We start from the raw sequence: 19,760 nt of genomic DNA on the forward strand, positions 1-19,760 counted from the left end.
TCAACAAGTGCTTATCAGAGTCTTGTTTTCCAACCTGCTGGAAAGCAGCATCTGTTATCCCATTTTTCAAAAATTCTGGAGAGCGATCTGATTAGTCTAACTACCGTCCCATTAGTCTTCTTCCTATCATAAACAAGGTTTTTGAATCTTTAATTAACAAACACTTAATTTTTCATCTTGAATCTAATAACTTATGATCTGACCATTAATATGGATTTGGATCTTCTTGTTCTACAGCTAATTTGCTAACAGTAATAACTGACAGGTTTTATCGTGCATTAGATAAAGGTGGAGAGGTTAAGGTTACGCTCTTGACATTTTAAAAGCTTTTGATAAAGTTTGGCATGCTGGTCTTCTTCATAAGCTTTCTTCTTATGGTGTATCTGGCAACATCTTTAAGATTATTGAATCCTTCCTTTCCAATTTTTGTATAAAAGTTGCCCTCAATGGACAGCACTCTTCTTCTTATCTTGTAACTTCAGGGGTTCCTCAAGGTTCTATTCTTGGCCCTATACTCTTTTTAATTTACATTAACGATCTTCCAGATATTCTCACATCTAAGGTGGCATTGTTTGCTGATGATACTACCATTTATTCTTGTCGTGATAAGAAACCAACACTCTCTGATTGCTTGGGGGGGGGGGCATTTGAGCTTGAAAAGGATCTCACTTCTGCTACAGCATGGGGCTCACAGTGGCTGGTGAACTTCAATACAGATAAAACTCAATTTTTTTCAGCCAATCGTTATCGCAATAATTTAGATCTTCCTATATTTATGAATGGTGATGTACTCGATTAGTCATCTACTCTTCATCTTCTAGGATTAACTCTTACTTCCAATCTTTCTTGGAAACCATATATCAAATCAGTTGCAAAATTAGCATCTGCTAAGGTTGCATCTCTTTATCGAGCTCATCATTTTCTTACTTCGGATTCTATTCTCTATCTCGATAAATCTCAAATCTGGCCTTGTATGGAATACTGTTGCCATATCTGGGGCGATTCTTCTAATGATGCCCTTTCTCTTTTAGACAAGGTGCAAATACGCATTGTAAACATAGTTAGACCTGCTCTTGCAGCCAACCTCCAACCATTATCATATCGTCGTAATGTTGCTTCTCTTTCTCTTTTCTACAAATACTATAATAGGCACTGCTCTAAAGAGCTAGTGTCTCTTGTGCCATCTACTAAAATTCATTCTCGTGTTACTCGTCATTCAATTAAGTGTCATCCTTTTTCTGTGACTATTCCTGACTGCTCCAAAAACGCTTATTCGTCTAGTTTTTTTCCTCGAACATCAGCTCTTTGGAATTCGCTTCCTTCATCTTGCTTTCCTGATTCATATAATTTGCAATCTTTTAAGTCGTCCGTCAATTGTACTCCTACTCTACAATCTTCATCTTTTCTCTTTCAGTAACTTCCAACTTTAATTAGTGGCTGCTTGCAGCCTTGTTGGAAGCGAAGATGTTTTAAAAAAAAAAAAATATATTGATGTATTGTTTTCAAAACTGATAATTTAATAAATTTGATCATATTGATGTATTGAGTTGCCATCATCATTATCCATTCCTAATAATTTGACATTTTTTATAAAAAAATAAAAAAATCATTGCTATAAATTTAATATTAAATATTAACATTCTGTTGATAAATTTAAACGTTTTAATTTTTATCATAGGTTATTTTTATCTTTTTATTTTAGTTTTACTTTGTATATATTTAATATTTTTTGTTTTAAATTAAAAATTTTTTTTTAAAATTTTGTCATGTATTTAAATTGAAGTCTTAAATATTATGTAGTTAAAAGATTTGTATTTAACCACAACATATATACTGCTTTGGTTCTGCTTTTGTTCATCATAGGTTCTGCTTTTAAATTTATTTATATATTCATTAAATTTTATTCGATGTTGCTTTCATTATTTTTTTATAATGGTTTTGTTTCTGCATGCATTCTTAATGGAGATAAAAAATTTGATCAAAACAGCATATTGTTAATTGCTGTTTTCTCCCTAAACTTTTAGTTTGTATAAATTTAATAGTATATATTATGTTGGTAACTGAATTATTTTTTCAATTTAATCAGAAAGAATATAATTTTTTTAAGACAGCTTGGCCAAGAAATTTTAGAACTGAAGAGTCGGCTTGAAGACCTTGAGCTTGGGAAAACTAGCAACACAGATAAAATTGATGAAGAAGATCAAAAGAAGCTTCAACTTCATTTGTATTATTATTTTTTAAGTATTATTTTTCTTTTATTATTTTTTTTTTTTTGTTTGTTTTAAGTTATTTAAAGTTATCTAAATTTCTTGAATGTTTTTGTATGTTTAATATATATACTGTTATAGTTCATTAAAATTGTTTGTACCAAATTTTACCTTAACAAAAAAAAAAATCAAATAGTCAAATAAATAAAAATATATAATTTTTTTTTTTAATAGGGACGCTCTTAAAGAATCTAATCTTGAGCTTCAAAGAAAAAAAAAACACATCAATGAACTAGAAACTCAATGTTCAATTAATTGTATGTTATTAATTTTCTAGGTTAATAAAAGTTAGTTGTTATTAAACAAAGGTGTTTGTTAAACAAATGTGTTTGTAAAGCTAAGTTGGTTGGTAAACCAAGGTGGTTATTATACAAAGTAAAATAACCATTAACAATATCATTATTACCTAGGCAACCATGACATTAAATAAGATAAAATAAAATAAATAAATATCAAATAAACAAATAAAAACTACTGAAGTTAATTATTACAAAAAATTTAATTAAAGGAAAAAAAAGCTTACCACCAATTACTAATTAATGGTAAGCTTTTGCAATATTACCCAAATAATTAGTATAACTAAATGACAGATCTATATTCAAAAACCCATCATCCCAATGAAAAGCCTACATTAACCAATTTTGATAAATGGCTTCAAGATAAAAAGCTAAAGAAAATAACATTCCTCAAAAATGAGAAAAAAGAACTCAAGAATCAATTATAAAATAGTGAAATTGAAAAATATACCTCACTTACCAAAGACTGGATATTAGCTGTAAAAAAAAACTTGAAAAAACCCTGAATAACAGTTAACAACTATCAACACAGTATTTATGAGTTGTATGACGAAGCCTTTATATATCTAGACTTGACAGAAGCTTTTTGCCACATTTGTAGCAGTGAAATTGTCAAATTTAAAGTCCAACCAACAGCATGAGAACTTGGATTGCCGGTATACTAATGCGATATCACTTGTAAATAAATTTGAAAAATTTACATTGCTAATTGATATATATAAACCTCACCTGAATTTAATGATAAAAATATTTTCAATAAACCAATGGGTGAAGGTAAAATATTATTTGAATATAATGAAATATTAGAATGTTTGAACAATGTAGTTATAAATAAATCTATTGATAGTGACAAGGTTTACCCTAGAGTTCTTAAATAATGGTTGATGTAGTATATCCAATTTTACTAATCTTTAAAAAATCCATAGCTTCCAGCAAAGTATCAAGTCATTGGAAAAAAGCAAATTCACTCTTATCTTCAAAAAAGGTAATAAACTTATGCCAGAAAAGTATAAAATTTTTTTTTGCTAACATCAATTATTTGTAGGCTATATTAATCAATAATGTGCAAAAAATTTTTGGACCACTTAATAACGAATAATCTGATTAATATGCAACAACATGGATTCTTGACTAGAATAATATAACAAATTTAATAGAGACTATTGAATATCATTACCTGATATCCTTTACCTCAACTTTGCTAAAGCATTTGACACTATTGCTCACAAAATATTTTTGCTAAAATTAAAAAATTTTGGTACCAGTAATTTTTTTGTTGCATGGATTAAATCATTCTTAGAAAATAGGAAGCAAACAGTAGTAATTACCTAAATTGATTCCAATTGGAAAGATATTTTTATTAGTATTCCATAAAGCTCTGTATTAACTCCACTTCTTTTTGTCATCTATATCAATGATTACCAAAAAACTTAACATCTAAATTATTTGCTGATGAAATCATCAATTAAATTTAGAACAACAACATTATACCAGCTCTTTGAGATGACTTTATCAAGACATTTGAGTTGTCAAAAAAATGGCTTATCAAGTTAAACTGTAAAAAGTTTCATGTTAGGTATATTGGGAAAAACAATCCAAAGCGCGATTACTTCATATCCAATTCTAATAATGACAATATAATAGCTTAAGAAAAATCTATATGTGAAAAAGATCTAGGTATTAATTTCAAGTGGAAACAACATGCAATTAGCTCTGCGTCTATATAACAATATAGGTAAATAGATGTTTAAAGTTACTACACTTGTCTGTCCACATCTAAAATATGGTGTCGCTGTATGGTCTTCTTACCTTACAGGAGATACATCTATATTGGAACGTGCACAGAGACGACTAAGTTAATTCAACTAAGTTAATTCCCTCTCTTAAAAACATGACATGAAGAAAGACTCTTGATTTTAAATTTAAAAAAAAATTTAACTCTGCATTTAAGAGGTGACTTAACACAAATTTTAAAAATCATCAATAAAATAGATAGTATCTAACTTTACATGAATTCTGTGTCTTAAAGCTAATAAATATACAAAAAAATCAGATTCTGACACAAGGAAATAACTTTACATACCGAGCCGAATTTACTAAAAGTTTTACTAAAATAAGCTTCTAGACAAAATTATCTCTTTAATTTAGCAGCAACCGTATGGAATGAATTACTGGTAAAAGTAGTAAATTCTTGTAGCTTAAATCAGTTTTAAAAGCAACTTTTTTTTTTGTGAATGGCTTTTTTTTGTAAATGACTGTTTCTGTGTAAATCACGCTTATTGTATTAATACAGTCACCACTTTATAACAAAACAAAGTTTGTATCTGCAATAAAAATTCTTTAATGATCCTTTTATGGTATGACCAAATATAGTTGGATTAAGTTATGTAAAAGATAATGTTTAGTACTAAAAAAAATTTACAGCTCTTAAAAAATGTACGATGAGTAATATATTTTTTGTTCCAAATTGTTAAAACCATAATATTAATGACTGCCCAGACCCATAAAATAAAAGGTCATGGTTTATTCCACACCAACCATTTCGATACTTATTCCGTACTTCAATATTTTTCGATAGAAAAATAGTTATATACAGTGCTTTTAAATAAAATAGGCGCAGCAAAAAATTGAGTACATTTTCTTTTTTCAAAACATCGTAAAATCCCATCCATATTACCTCAAAACTTAAATTTTTTTGTGAATGACAAGAAAATTATTTTTCTACAACTAACCTGTCAATAACAAGTTCATATATTTTTCGAGGGAATGCAAAAAACCCACACAGGAAAAGATTGCAAAAAAAAATAGGCACACAAACTTTTTAATTGACTTCCATCCTACTTTATTTTATTAATTTATATGTTAGTTTGACAATTTCCCATAAAATGTTGGATAAAATTACTTATGATGACCAGCTTAGTCATATTGAAAGCCTTTTTAAATAATTTGATCTAAAAGTAAATATGCATAGAAATGGATCAAAAAGCAGTAAGCGAAGCAAAGTGGCAAATAGTAGGTATGAAGGATGGCTCAATGATCAGTTATAGAGAAATAGCAAGAAAGTTAAAAATTTCAGAGAATTGTGTCAGGGATTTTACGATGTTTTGAAAAAAGAAAATGTACTCAATTTTTTGCTGCGCCTATTTTATTTTATTTACTGTAAAGACATTTAAAACAACAGGTGACATACAACACCATGCAAGATCAGGAATATTAAAAAAAACTACTGAACATTAAAATAGTCTTGCGGGTACGAAATAATATTTTGTCAAGTAAGAGCCTACCCGATCGTAAGTTATCATGAACTCACCAACGCATTCAATGAAAACGATGAAAAATGTATTTTGTCAAATATAGTTAAATACATTTTACTAAGGAAAAAAATTGGTGTCTATACAGCTGTTAGAAAGGCAATGTTGGTGGCCAGAGATTGGCTCACAAGATCAAGATATTGTAAGGAGAGAATAGGGTGGTCTCTGGTGAAGTGGAAGGAAGTAATTTCTAGTGATGAAAGTAATTTTGAAGTAATAAATATAAAAAGAAAAATTCATGTTAAATGATTTAAATCGGAAAAGTAATTCCTTTGTTGTACCAAGGTAGCAAAAGGGTGGCATAAGTGTTGGTGCTTGGGGCTGCTTTAATTTTAACAGAGTAGGAGTGTCTAACATCTATTGGTTGAAGCAACCAACACACATATATAGAGGCGCTAGAGAACTGCATGGTTCCATCAGCAGACATGCTGATTGATCGAAACAAATAGTGGCAATTTCAACAAGGTTTAGCACCTGCCACATAGCTCGTACAGTAAAAGCATGGATTTAAGAAAATAAAGTAAATTTATGGCCTGGCCAATTACCAGATTTAAATTCAATCGAATCTATTTGGGTTTGGATTGACAAAAAATTAGTCGAGGCCCAAATACAACCCATAAATAGCCTAAAGCAAGAATTTATACCATTTGGAGAAGAGTTCCAAACAAAATCTGCAACAATCTTGTGAAATGGATGCATAAAAGATTAGCTGCTTGCAAAAAACTCGTGTCGGAAATTTTAAATACTAGCCTAGATGCTATTTTTGTTGTTATAATATATTGCAGTTTTTCTATTTATTTTTTTGCTATTAGTTTGATAACATGTTTATATACAATTTTATGTTTAATATGCCATCCAAGATACAAGGTTTATATAAAAAAGATTTTTCTCGCAAATAAACTAAAAAGTTGTTCAACATCTCTTTAGTTTTTATTTTATGGTAGTTTAAATATGCTTTAAGCAACAAAATTTTACTGCGTTTATTTTTTTAAAGCACTTTATATATATATAGAAAAATATATACATATTGTCTATCTTTTAAAGTTATGAAAAAAAATAATGCTTCGGTAGGCATTGCGCGAACTGCTGTTTATCAATGGTTTGGATATTAGTACCTGTCTAAATAATATTTAGAATACCTGCTTGAAATTTGTTGATTAGTTACAATCATTAAAACAAGTTTAAAAAACATGTAGAAATAGACTTAAAAATATATGGAATAATGGACTTACCTTGACCCATATAATACAAATCATTGCAAATTTATTCCACACCAACCATATCTATACTTATACTTTATATAGTTGTTTTAATTCAATAATTTTTTAGTAAAGAGTAGAAAATAAAAAATATTTAAAATCTCTGTTTTGAGTTAACGATTGATGTTCAATAACTTCTTATTGATAAATTGTAAACTTCTATAAAATAAAAATAAAAACCGGGGACGGGCTAATTGTTTTCTTTATTACGTTTATAGTAGGTTTTTATTTAACTTTTTTCAAGCCATCCACAGCTTATTAGGACCCTTGCCTGTTAGTTAATTTTAAAGGAAAAGAAGTTTGTAAAGTCTTTTTTCCTAGAAAAAGATGTCTCTATAATGTGTGCTAAATGCGCAGACTAAACTAATTATCTAAGCGCATTAATAACGTAAGTATCATATGCGCAATAAATTTCTAATGGCTTAACTGTTAAATCTTTATATAAAAATTTTATAAATATACTTGTATATTTGATATTTACGTCTATTTAGTTTATATACAATTAGTTTAATTTTACTTTGTTTTTTAGCTGCAGAAATTACAGAACTAAGAAATCAACTAATAAAGAAAGAAGAGGAAATGGGAGAAAAAGAAGAAAAATATAAAAAGTATTTAGAGAAAGCAAAAACAGTAAATTTCTAATAATTATTCTGTTATGCTTTTAAAACTCTTAAATTAAAAACACAGAATCCAATTGTTTTTTTCAAATTAAATTATTTTTCTTCTTTCAATTTTTGAGGTTATAAAGACATTAGATCCAAAAGTTGCAAATGTTGATTCTCAGGTTTTTTTCATTATTATTTATATAAAAGTATATATATTTACTGAATATTAACTGAATTTATTTATTATTTTGATCTATTTGTCTAGGTCTGTTTATAATTTTGATGTTTCAGGTCAATTTGGCTTGCGTAATTTGTCTAGGTGTTTCTGATCTATTTGTCTAAATGCTTCTTATTATGGTTTTGACATTTTTAGGTTCATGATGACTTGCGTAATCGATTGTTTGAAAAAGATAAAATCATTGAAAATATGGAAGTGAGTATAAAAAATTTTTTAAAGGATTTTTAAGTGTTAATCATTCATGCGTAAAGCCTAATATATTTTGTATTTTTGTGCATGGTCTATGCCTTCATGCTTTATTAGTTTACTCCTCAATCTTGAACAAGAGTTAAATGTGCAAATAAATTATTTTTAGACTTACATTAAGATAAAGAAAATAAATAAACATAATGGACATTGGATGTTTCCACCAAAATATTTAATGACATCTTAATGAGAGCTTCATTACTTATGAGATAAATACTTAATGAGTTCTTAAAAAAAGTCTTTCTTTTAAAACTAACAATGTCAGATTTCATACTTACCATTTTCTTGATAAAAACTACTAAGCAAGAATTATGAAAAATTATATTATGAAATGTTGTTGTTTCTTTCTTTTTTTCTTGTTTAAAGCATTTTTTATATTTTTTGTTAATGCTTGTAAATGTTTTTAAAATCATTTAACGCAAAAGCACTATGATTTAACATGTGTGTTTTTTTTTTTATGTGTGTATGTGCAGAGAGATCATGAGAAAATGAAAGCTACAAAAGAACGCGAGGAAAAATTAATGATTACAGCATGGTATGAATTGGTAAGTTTTGTGTTGTTTTAGAAAGTTTATATACACATAGCTCCTAAAAATCTCTATAAGCTAATTATGATAATTTATAACATTAACAGCTGTTATAGAATCTCAGTATGCTTTGGCACAATTTATATACTGTTGTGAGAGCAAATATATTATTATTATTATTATAAATTAAAAATATAGAAAAATGTTCAACACTTGTTTGCGCTTCTACCAGCTACATTAATAAAGTTATACTATAATAATTTTTTAGTGGCTTTTTTTAGATCTAGTTTATAAAAAAAAACGAAAAGTTCTATTTTTATTTATAATAATTTAGTTTATCAGTTTTATGCTTTAGTTTCACAAATAGTTTGTAATTTTGCAATTTGTTTGTGATTGTTATTTATTACTTTACTTCTATACTTCATTTAATTTTAATTTTAATTTATCTAATTGTAAATAACAACCTGTGTGGTAAAACAAACACTTTGGCAATAATAAAATGAACGCCTTATCAACATCTGATAAACACTAGTTTAACTGTTATTATTATAATTTTTTTTATATTCTTCTTTGGCATCCGAATATGGAAATATTTGTTCTGACTGCTAAAATGCTTACCTCTAGAGATAAAGCTGCCTTCATAAAACTTAAAAAGTGTGCATATAAAATTTAAACTATGTTTACTTATTTAAACTTTATTTTACTATGTGAAAAAGTTAATTTTTCACTATAAAAAATACATGTAAAATATATCATACCTCCAAAGCATAAGCCACCAAACACAAACTTATATTTTTTCATCTTTGATTATTGAATACATTTTTTTTTAAACTTTTTTAAAATTATTGAATATTTTTATTTTCTACTTCTTTTCTTATATCTCGAAGTTTTTTATTCCATTTTAAATGATTAATACCTAAAAAATTGATTTTAAGACAAAAACCTTTAAATTATAAAGTTACTCTTACGAAGTTGCACAAATCCCTGATCTCTAATCAATACCATTTTTTATAATACAAAACCGATTCCAAAAATAAACACTTGATTATTTTTTTTTTAATAGTACAAAAATGTTACTAATGACTTAGAAGACTTTATTTTTACATTGAAATACACGCAAAACAATGCATTTATTCATTTTTAGATAGGTATTTGTATTATGTACTAAACTTTTCCATGTATGTAATACTATCAAATTAATTCAGTTTAATGAGTTATTTTTTTTTTAATAAAAAATGCTGCATCCATTATTTGAATTTGAAAAAACCAAACTTTTTTATTTGGTTGCTCTTGTTTCAGAAAACAGTCCATACTTTGATAAAAAATTTTGAAAAAATACTTTATTAATAACATAATAATAGGTAATTGTTGAATAATTTGACTTTTCATATGAAATAAGTATTTGATAATAATCTCTAATTAATCTAAGATTAAAGTTTATTTATTTAGTTATTTTACAATTTAACTTTTAACTAATACTTTAAATGTAATGAAAATTTTTAAAACAAAATTCATTTTTTAGTCTATCTTATTAGATTTTTTTTACTAATACCTGTTGTGCAAAAAAAAAGATTAATTAAATTTAAGTACATATTTTATTGTAAATAATAATTAAAAATTTACTTATGATTTAATAATATTTGGTTGTATACTTTTTATTTGCACTTATCATCGCAAATCTTTTTGGCACGGTATCAACTAATTTTTGGTCTGAGGAAGTTTGTCTAATTTATTTTTTACGCCCAAAGATTTTCTATCGGATTTATGTCCAGTGATTAGGCTGGCCACGTCAAAATCCAAGTTTTCTCATTATGAAACTGATTTTTTACTACCTTTGCAGTATGCTTTGGGTCATTATCTTGTTGATAGACCCAAATTAAAGGTAGATTTTCTTCTGTGAATGGTAGCATAACATCCTGCAGTATATATTTCTTTGGTCATATTTTCTTCAATTCAAAAAAAGGCTACTCCATAATATAAAAAGCAATATTATATTTTAATATTTCCACAACCATGCGACCATGTTTAACTGTTTTTTCAATATATTTAGAATCATATTCTATTCTTTTTGGTCTTCTGACATTTTTTCAGTGCATCTGATCCAAACAAGTTAATTTTGGTCTCATCTGAATAAAGAATATTTCGCCATTTTGAAGATGGCTACACATGCTCCTTATCAAAATCTTTTCTTTTTTTAATTTTGTGATTAAAATGGATACTTCTTTGGCTTTAACATGTTGAGTAAGACTTTTTCTAACTGTTGAAGCATTAATTTACAGGCCAAGAGTATTTTTTATTTCTTTTGACGTTGCAAAAGGATGTCTTTTGAAATAAAGAACAATATTTTTGTCATCTCTTCTAGATGTTTTTCTTATTTGACCATGTGTTTTAGGTGTATTTTCTTTTTTTGATTGTATTGCATACCACATTAATTAAACAGTCCTTTATATTTGAAGTTTCTTTCAAAGTCTTACCCTGGTTTCGTACATTTTTAATTAAACTTCTTTTATCTTCCGAACAATATACATTATGCCCTAAGAAAATAAATATTTTCTTTTAATTCCACAAATTTCGTAGTAACTGTTAATAAAATTAATCTTTTAACTGAATAACTAAATAAGTTAATAATTATTATACATAATTTAATTTAAAGTATACATTACCTTTTATTTTGCACAGCTTGAATTAAAGCATTCAAGAAAAATTAAATAATTACACCCAATGAATACAATATAAATAAACTTGTTTATGCATCTCCAGCAAACATACATTATATATAAGAAAGTGAGGTTAAAAATATCTGAGGGATTCCCGCGTTTATGTACATTCATAAATATGATGAGATAGATGCAATATGCATATTATTACCTATTATTTTGCACACCACTGTGTGTGTGTTTGTATATATATATATATATATATATATATATATATATATATATATATATATATATATATATATATATATATATATATATATATATATATATATATGTATATATATATATATATATATATATATATATATATATATATATATATATATATATATATATATATATTTATATATATATATATATATATATATATATATATATATATTTATATATATATATATATATATATATGTATATATATATATATATATATGTATATGTATATATATATGTGTGCGTGTGTATATATATACAATATATTTAATCAACCCTCTTCTTTAATTACAGCTAAATATATATACTTTAGAAAAAAATCTATCAGCTAGATATTAATCTAATTTGAAATTGAATCCTAAAGATCCTCATATGTTTTCTTGTATTGTTAATGAAATAAGTCTAATAGAAATTTGATTCTGTATGTTCTTCTTCAGTCAAAAGTAGTTTAAACAGATTTATCACTATTGATAGGAACAAGTTTCTCATTGTTGATGGAATCATCACAACGTCTGTTATATTTATTTCCATAATTATTCAAGATTCGTTTAGGTGTTTGTTTATTTGGTCACAGTGTGCCAATATACCTAAAGAATTTTTCCTCAATATGATTCCAGTATTTTGCCCAGCCTGAAAGATAAATGAAGCAAGTTCAGGTTTTGAATCTGGTCTTTGGTGATACCATAAGGGTGATCAACTTTCAAAGCTCAGAGTGAGAGAAAATCTTAACTGCTTCATTATCTTGGAAGAACTCCTTGATCTTCCTTCATGAGGTATTGTCTGTAACTTAAAAGCATTCTACTAAATATCCATATAATAGACCTTTGTTGGGTGAATAAGCTTTCAAACCCATCTTGACTGTCTCTACCATTTTTTCAGCTGCTCCATTAGATTGAGAAATTGTAAGGTCTTATAACCAATTAAGTCTATTCATAGAGTGTGAAATTTTACAGAAATTTTGCGGCATTATTTTATACCAAAACCTCTGGATCTCCATTTCTTGAAAAGACACTTTGTAGTACTATCTTACTGTGGTAGTCTCATGGTTACTTACCTGAATAACTTATTAAAGCCATCTAGAAAAAAAATGTACTTGAATTAAAAATAGTCCAACACCCTATACTTAGGCATGATCCATATATACTCTGCACCAAAGTAGAAGATCTGAACAAGCTGTATAATCTGCATGCCTTTTTAAGGAGTTTTTGTGGAGTACAATAAAGTTGTAAAAAAAGGTCAAATGGACTTGACTGAAAAAAGAGTAGTACTGTTTGTTGAACATATTATACTTATGAATTGATGGAAAAGCTGCAGCACCAGATATTCTAATTATTTTAAATCCTGCATGACTGGTTTGAATGTTGAAAAAATTCTCAGTTAACAATGGATGGCTCAATATGAATAACCTTTTTGGTAATGCTTAGCAAAGAACGTCAAAATAATAAATTAAGTTCACTCATGGTACACACATGGTACACACACGGTCACATATGGTACCTGTGGTTTACACACTATCAATGGATCCTTACAAACTGGTGCCAAAGCTACAGATTGGAGCTTAAACAAGTTATTGTCCGCAATATACCAAACACTTCATGAAAGTCCATCAAGAGCAAGTGAATATGAAATAATAGTTGAGACTATTCCAGATATTCTCTGGAAGGTAGTAAAAAACCTATCGCCAGATTCTGCTACAAAAAAGTGGGGCACATGGAGCCCCAGGCTCCATTTCTTGGTGTCTTGGGCCCTGGATACAATTTTAACATGCATGTTTATCGGCATTACAAAAATGTCAAAGTTTCAGAGCTCCAGCTAGTCTGGAATTTAGTGAAAAATCAATCGCAAAATTCCGCTACAAAACAGTGGGGACCATGCCTTGTTATCCATATATGGAAATCCATATTCATGCAGATCAAAATCCAGGTACTCACTAATAATTGTTTACATTTCTGATCATTTTATCAGATTTTCCACCTCTGAAAATAGCCAGACACAGTTATTTAATTTAAAACCTCTTAATAAACGTTGTAATTCTGAGGGGATAAGAAGGGCCTAGCCGATATCTGCTAAAAGTAAAATGGTTATATTTCAGGACTTCTTTGAGCTAGAGGCTAAAATTTTCATGGAATTCTTATTTTACTAAGTACTCTCGACTGTACAAAAATCAGCAAAATCTGAGATATATGATGACATGGCCTGGGTCAATTGACATGGAAATACCTAAAATGATAAGAACCAATGAAAATGAAAAAGAAAATTTAGAAAAAATAAAAATTGCTATTGTTTTTTTTGTTATTATTATTATATTTTTTGTATTTGAGTTTTAGACTAAAAAGTACAGGTGATATAAAAAATTATAACAGACTTAACAAAATTAACTGTTATTGCATCGACAAACCTTTTGATTGAAGAAAGCAATTATAGTGGCACAATTTCTCTCTCTCTCTCTCTCTCTCTCTCTCTCTCTCTCTCTCTCTCTATATATATATATATATATATATATATATATATATATATATATATATATATATATATATATATATATATATATATATATCGGGATATTTAAGTATTCTTTATAGCTAGTTATCAAACTACTTTTTTTTCGATGGTCTATTTATATTGATGGTCTGGTTATGTTCTGACATAAAACTCTTTTGCATACTTAATCATTTGAAATATCATTTATTTTTTGGTTGTAGAATAGTGCGATTTATAAGGAGACTTTTTTTTAGAGTATGCAACTTCATCGAAAGGCAGCTGATGATAGGCAAGCTGGTAGTGTTGGCTTATCGTTTCTTGCTAGGCAAAGACAAGCCGCTGCCGTACGCAGAAGTTCGTCGTCGTCATCTCTAAGAGCAAAAGTGACTACGTAATAAACTAAGACGATCGAAACACATTTAAAGTATAATTATATGTTTGTTTTTAAACGTTTTTTTCATGTTAGTTTTCCTATTGTTAGTTTTACTTATTTTTAGATTATGCCTAGTTTTGATATAGGCATCCCTCGAAAATTGTTGTCTAACGGATTAATAAATTTACATTTCGATATCATTGGATAGAGAGAGCAGAGGAGCAACCAAATTTTTGAAACAATTGCAAACAAATTTGTAGTTTAAAACTAATTTATAAAATTATATTATTTAAAAACTAAAGAGTTATGAAAATATAGAGTAAAACCGGGTCAAACCATATCATTCCGCACACTGATCGAACCATATCATTCGGCACACTGATCGAAATTATCAAATTAAAAATAAACTGATATGGCTATGAAAAAAATAAAAATAGATTCAAATGCAAAACTATCTCCTCTATTCGAATTGATAAAATTATATACAAATTTAACACCATTTTATTCTTTTTTTATACAACTTTAACGGGGAGTCAAAATTTTTTATATATTTTTTATCGTTGCGAACAAAATGGCGCTTGAACCGAAACTGATCTAAAAATAATTTTAGCATTATCTTGTTGAAAATTTATTTTTAGTTTGATAGTATAACTTTTATGTAGCTAGAACAAAAAGTTGAATAAAATATCAAAAAACTTTTTTATTGATAAAACCGCACACTCGATTAATTACTTAGTTTTTTGCAAGTGTCTAAGCGCCTATCTTTATCTTATTAACTTTGTTAATTCCGGTTTAATTAAAAATGAGCTATAATGTTATTTGTTAATATAATATCATCTCTTATTCATTAAAAATCGGCCGTGGCGCAGTGATTAGAGCATTTGCTTTAAAAGCAGGAGATCCAGGTTCGAAACGAGTTCTGGACAAATTTTCGCGTCACGGTAAGGAAGGAGGTGTGAACTTCCAGGTTAAATGCACTTCCGCGGTGCTCTGTGACAAGACCGTTAGGACTTCTTGGGGCACCTAAAATAAAAAAAAATTATAAAAAAAAAAAAAAATCAATAATATTATTTCTCAATATAATCACTCAATTCAATTTAACTCACTCACGCATACAAGGCGATATACTAGCCGCATTAACTGATATGAAAGAAAATAAAACATCACGGAGAAAAGCTGCATTCAAGCATGGCGTTCCAGTCTCAAGGCTTAAAGGTTGCAAAAAAAATAACAACAAAGGTTTCCATGACTCAGGTGCAACAACGGTACCCTCTAATGAAACAGAAAGATTTATGGTGCATGCGTTCCGATTACTTGGTAATTGGGATTATGGTTTAACCCGAAATAAAATCCTAGAATTTGTATGTGGCTACCTAAAACGCGAAGATCAATTGCATTTATTCAAAAATGGCAAGCCTGGTAAAGACTGGTTTATGTCTTTATGAAGAGATGGTCAAAAGAAATTTCGGATAACTTAGCATCTAACAGAGCTGCTTCTTGTGTTGTTTTGCGTAAAAGTCGTATTGTAAAACGAGTTCAATTTATTATAATTAATAAGTATATACAAATATACGATTAACACAAAGCGTAATGTTAATCATACGTTTATGACAATTTGATTAGCGCAACACTCCCGCCACCAACAGTAGTCACGAATAGCTGAATGTTATTATTATTCGCAAACGTAGTTTCGACAGAATTAAATTTATTTTCTTCCAGTAAACACAATTTATTAACTGGACGATTCAAATAGGGGAGAACGGGGTGAGATTCTAAATGCATTTGTAACTTTGCTCAACAGGTTGCTTGATGTTTAAATTGAGTCAAAATTACGTTGATGTCTGAGGGGGTAACTTTTTTTGTTTTTCTTATCTTTATCCTCTTTTTTTCTTTTACATTCTGGTAAACTTTCAACTAGTTTATTTCTTGTTGGTGTGTCAGTCAATACCAGAGACCTAGAACATTTTCTTTTTGCACTTTTTCTCTCTGCCACCCTTTCACTCGCTTTTGGAAATGGCCTTATATCTTCTGCTGTCCAATGGTAGGCAGAAGTGCTGATTTGCTGTTTCTTTTCATTAATAACTTCAGATACAATGCACAGTGATGTGGGGATTGTTTGTTTGTCGGAATTGTTATTTGCTGGAATTGGTTGATCAGATACATAAGAACATATGGATAAAACATATGGATCGTACGGGAAAATCCTAGCTGCTTTAAAACCATTTTGAATGTTTTGGGAAGTAAAGGCTCTCGTATAAGCTATTCCTAAATTTTCAGAAATGTCATATGTCGTCATAGGAGTATTTGGATGTGCCTTTATCCATGAATCACATGCTGAATTGTAAAATTTCTTTAATGGCCCAAATACTGATCTGTCAAGTGCTTGGAGTTTGTGACTGCAATGGGGTGGCAATGTCAAGAGCACAACATTGCTTTCCTTAGCTTTATCCATCAGTTCAATCGATATATAAGTTTTGTGGTTGTCCATTATTAAAAGTAATGGATGATCTATGCTAGGATGTCCATACTCCACAAAATGATTAAACCATTTCAAAAAAATTTCTGTATTTATCCATCCACTAGGATTAGCATCACCTTTTGTACCTGTTGGTGCAACTTTAAGCATATGACTACAAAAGTGGACACGAGGAAATATCAAAAACAGTGGAATAAAATTTCCAAGGGCATTAATGCAACCCACCATTGTAACTAGGGTTCCCCTTTCAGCAGAAGTTACCTGTCCTACTTGCTTTACTCCTTTACCAGCAATCCCTTTCACTGGCTTATGAACAGTTGTCAGACCTGTTTCATCAATATTGTAAATGCAATCAGCAGAAAAGTTATAGCGCTTCTGCACACTGTCAAGGTTTTTGAAGAAAGTATCTACATTTGTGCGATTAAAACTAGTTGTTCGACTGAGGCTGGTAGCTTCTGGCGTACGAATAGATAATTTTGTACAATTTAAGAATAAATAAAACCATTCAGTTTTAGCTGTTTCACTCTTTTTCCAGTCTTCTGGTATTTTAATGTCATTTTTAATTGCATATTGATATGCAAGTTGCTTTGTTTCTCTAACATCAAGTCCATAATGCATTCTAGATGTTTGACGAAGATATATTGAAAGTTCATCTTCTTAAGTCTTATTAAAAATATATTTATGTTGTTCATTAAAGTATAAGTTACTGTAAGAAATTTCTTTATTAATTTCTTGGCATCTGAAAAATTATTACTCATATTACTCACTCCATTATTTAAAAAAATTATGCTCTTTTTAATTGCATTAACCAAAATCCAGATTAGGCTATAAATTTTAAATTAATTTAATGAAAATAAAATAGTATCACAAACCTATAAAACTTATAATGTGATTAAATTTAATAAGGCTAATAGCGAAGAACTTTATTTAAACTGAATTTAAAATACAAAAATGATTGGCATTAAAACAATACTTATTGTGAAATATGTCTTCAAGACAAAGTAACAAAGAAATCCAATATAATTATTATTATTTTCTATGATAAAAAACACTTTACTATAAAGTAAACATTGAAATCTTATCATAAACATAAACATAACTTTCTGTTCACTTGCTTTTTTACAAAAATATTGATTATAAAAGTTAAAGTACAGTAAATTAAAAAAATGATAAAATTGAACAGTGTCCCATTTCACCCCAATTCTCCTGTCCCAAGTCACCCCATCACTAGTAGGTGTGAGAAAACCTTTTTTTTTATATAGTTCTCGTAGCCATATGCTAATCATATTTCTTCAGTAGTTAAATAAAACAATAATGAATAATTAAAAACCATAAACATAAAAATATAAGCAAACAACACATAAATGTTTAATATTATTGATGTCTTCAAAATCCAGGAAAATTGTTAGATTTTTACATATTCGCAAATAATCCGAAAAAAAAATACTTCTGAAATTTAAAAAACACAATAATATAAAGAAGCTATTGCAAACCTATAATATATATAAAAAACTTTTGCTTTATTAAATTTTTCACTGAGATATTGTCATGTCCCATCTCACCCTGTTCTCCGCTACATATTTTTTCCAGCGGAGACACATCGTACATTTACTGCACGCTCTTGTCCGTCTGTTGACGGTAAAAGTTTTTCAACAATCCCTATTTTCCATAAACCTCGAACCAAATTCGAATCTTGGATTATCACTACATCGTCTTTATTTATAATATTTTTACTTCCACTTTTATTATAACTTTTATGATATTTGCGGAGCTCTGTTAAATATTCATTGCGCCGCCTATTCCAAAAATGTTCTATAATGGAGTTTCTATATACAACGCGCTTTTTTATGTCCATATTTACATAAATGTTTTTTATTAATAATGTTTCTGAGCTTATTCTTTTGTCAAACACGAGATGATTAGGAGATAACGGTTCGTCTCCTGGTTCTTCATACGAAAACATTAATGGACGGATTATTCGTAACGACTTCGATTTCTGCAAGAATCGCGAGTACTTCTTCGTAAGATAATCTTGCAGTTTTCAATATTTTTCTGAGACTGAACGTACCATACGTTCAAAGAATCCTCCCCACCTCGGAGCGGCTGCAACATTGAAGTGCCATAAAATGCCTCTTGAGGGCGCAAGTTGTTATTCATTCGCTGTAAAACGCGATCCATTATCGCTAATAATTTCATAGGTTGCGCCAAATTTGCTAACGAGTCTTTGCAACCCTCGAATACACGTCAAAGCTGAACAATTAGGAACTAAATTTAAACGTATAAAACGTGTACTAGCACAAGAAGCTAAAAGTATCCAACACTTAAATATTTCTCCTTCAGAATATATATTTTTCACAAATAATGGTCCACAGTAATCAATTACTGTGTACTTAAAAACATAATCATCGTTTACTCTACTTAAAGGTAACGGAGGAAAATCAGGATAACTATAAGTTTTGCCTTCGTACCTTCGACACAAAAAACATTTTTAAATTAATTTTTGAATTAAATTTCTAACTTTTGGAATCCAAAATTCCATTCTTAATTGGTTTAGCGTTTCTTTTACGCCGTTATGCTTAACACTTTCATGTCAATGTAAAATAATTAATTCAGTAAAAATACTTTTCTTTGGAAGAAATATTAGAAATTTAGTATTGTTACTAATTGGAGCATTTCCCAATCGCCACCTACATCTTATTATTCCTTCGCTATCAAAGAAAAATCCTAAATCATTTTTTAGTTGTTTATAAT

The 19,760-nt window shown here is 28.5% G+C and overlaps 1 protein-coding gene across 3 annotated transcripts in view; it reads left to right on the forward strand.

The window, feature by feature from the left end:
• The window catches only part of LOC100214655 (protein Hook homolog 3), a 51,564-nt gene extending 36,735 nt beyond the window's left edge, over positions 1 to 14,829 (forward strand). Inside the window, exons 18-25 of one of the 3 annotated variants that reach the window (XM_065818314.1) lie at positions 2,108 to 2,224; positions 2,442 to 2,524; positions 7,663 to 7,763; positions 7,873 to 7,917; positions 8,112 to 8,171; positions 8,696 to 8,767; positions 14,415 to 14,584; positions 14,642 to 14,829. In XM_065818314.1, the coding sequence (XP_065674386.1) occupies positions 2,108 to 2,224; positions 2,442 to 2,524; positions 7,663 to 7,763; positions 7,873 to 7,917; positions 8,112 to 8,171; positions 8,696 to 8,767; positions 14,415 to 14,555 (619 nt within the window). In that variant the 3' untranslated portion in view covers positions 14,556 to 14,584; positions 14,642 to 14,829. The remainder of the gene's footprint in view (positions 1 to 2,107; positions 2,225 to 2,441; positions 2,525 to 7,662; positions 7,764 to 7,872; positions 7,918 to 8,111; positions 8,172 to 8,695; positions 8,768 to 14,414; positions 14,585 to 14,641) is intronic. The other 2 variants (XM_065818313.1, XM_065818316.1) reach the window with 2 other exon arrangements.
• Positions 14,830 to 19,760: the final 4,931 nt, after the last annotated feature.

The sequence above is a fragment of the Hydra vulgaris genome, chromosome 14 (genome assembly GCF_038396675.1).
Source record: "Hydra vulgaris chromosome 14, alternate assembly HydraT2T_AEP".
NCBI lineage: Eukaryota > Metazoa > Cnidaria > Hydrozoa > Anthoathecata > Hydridae > Hydra > Hydra vulgaris.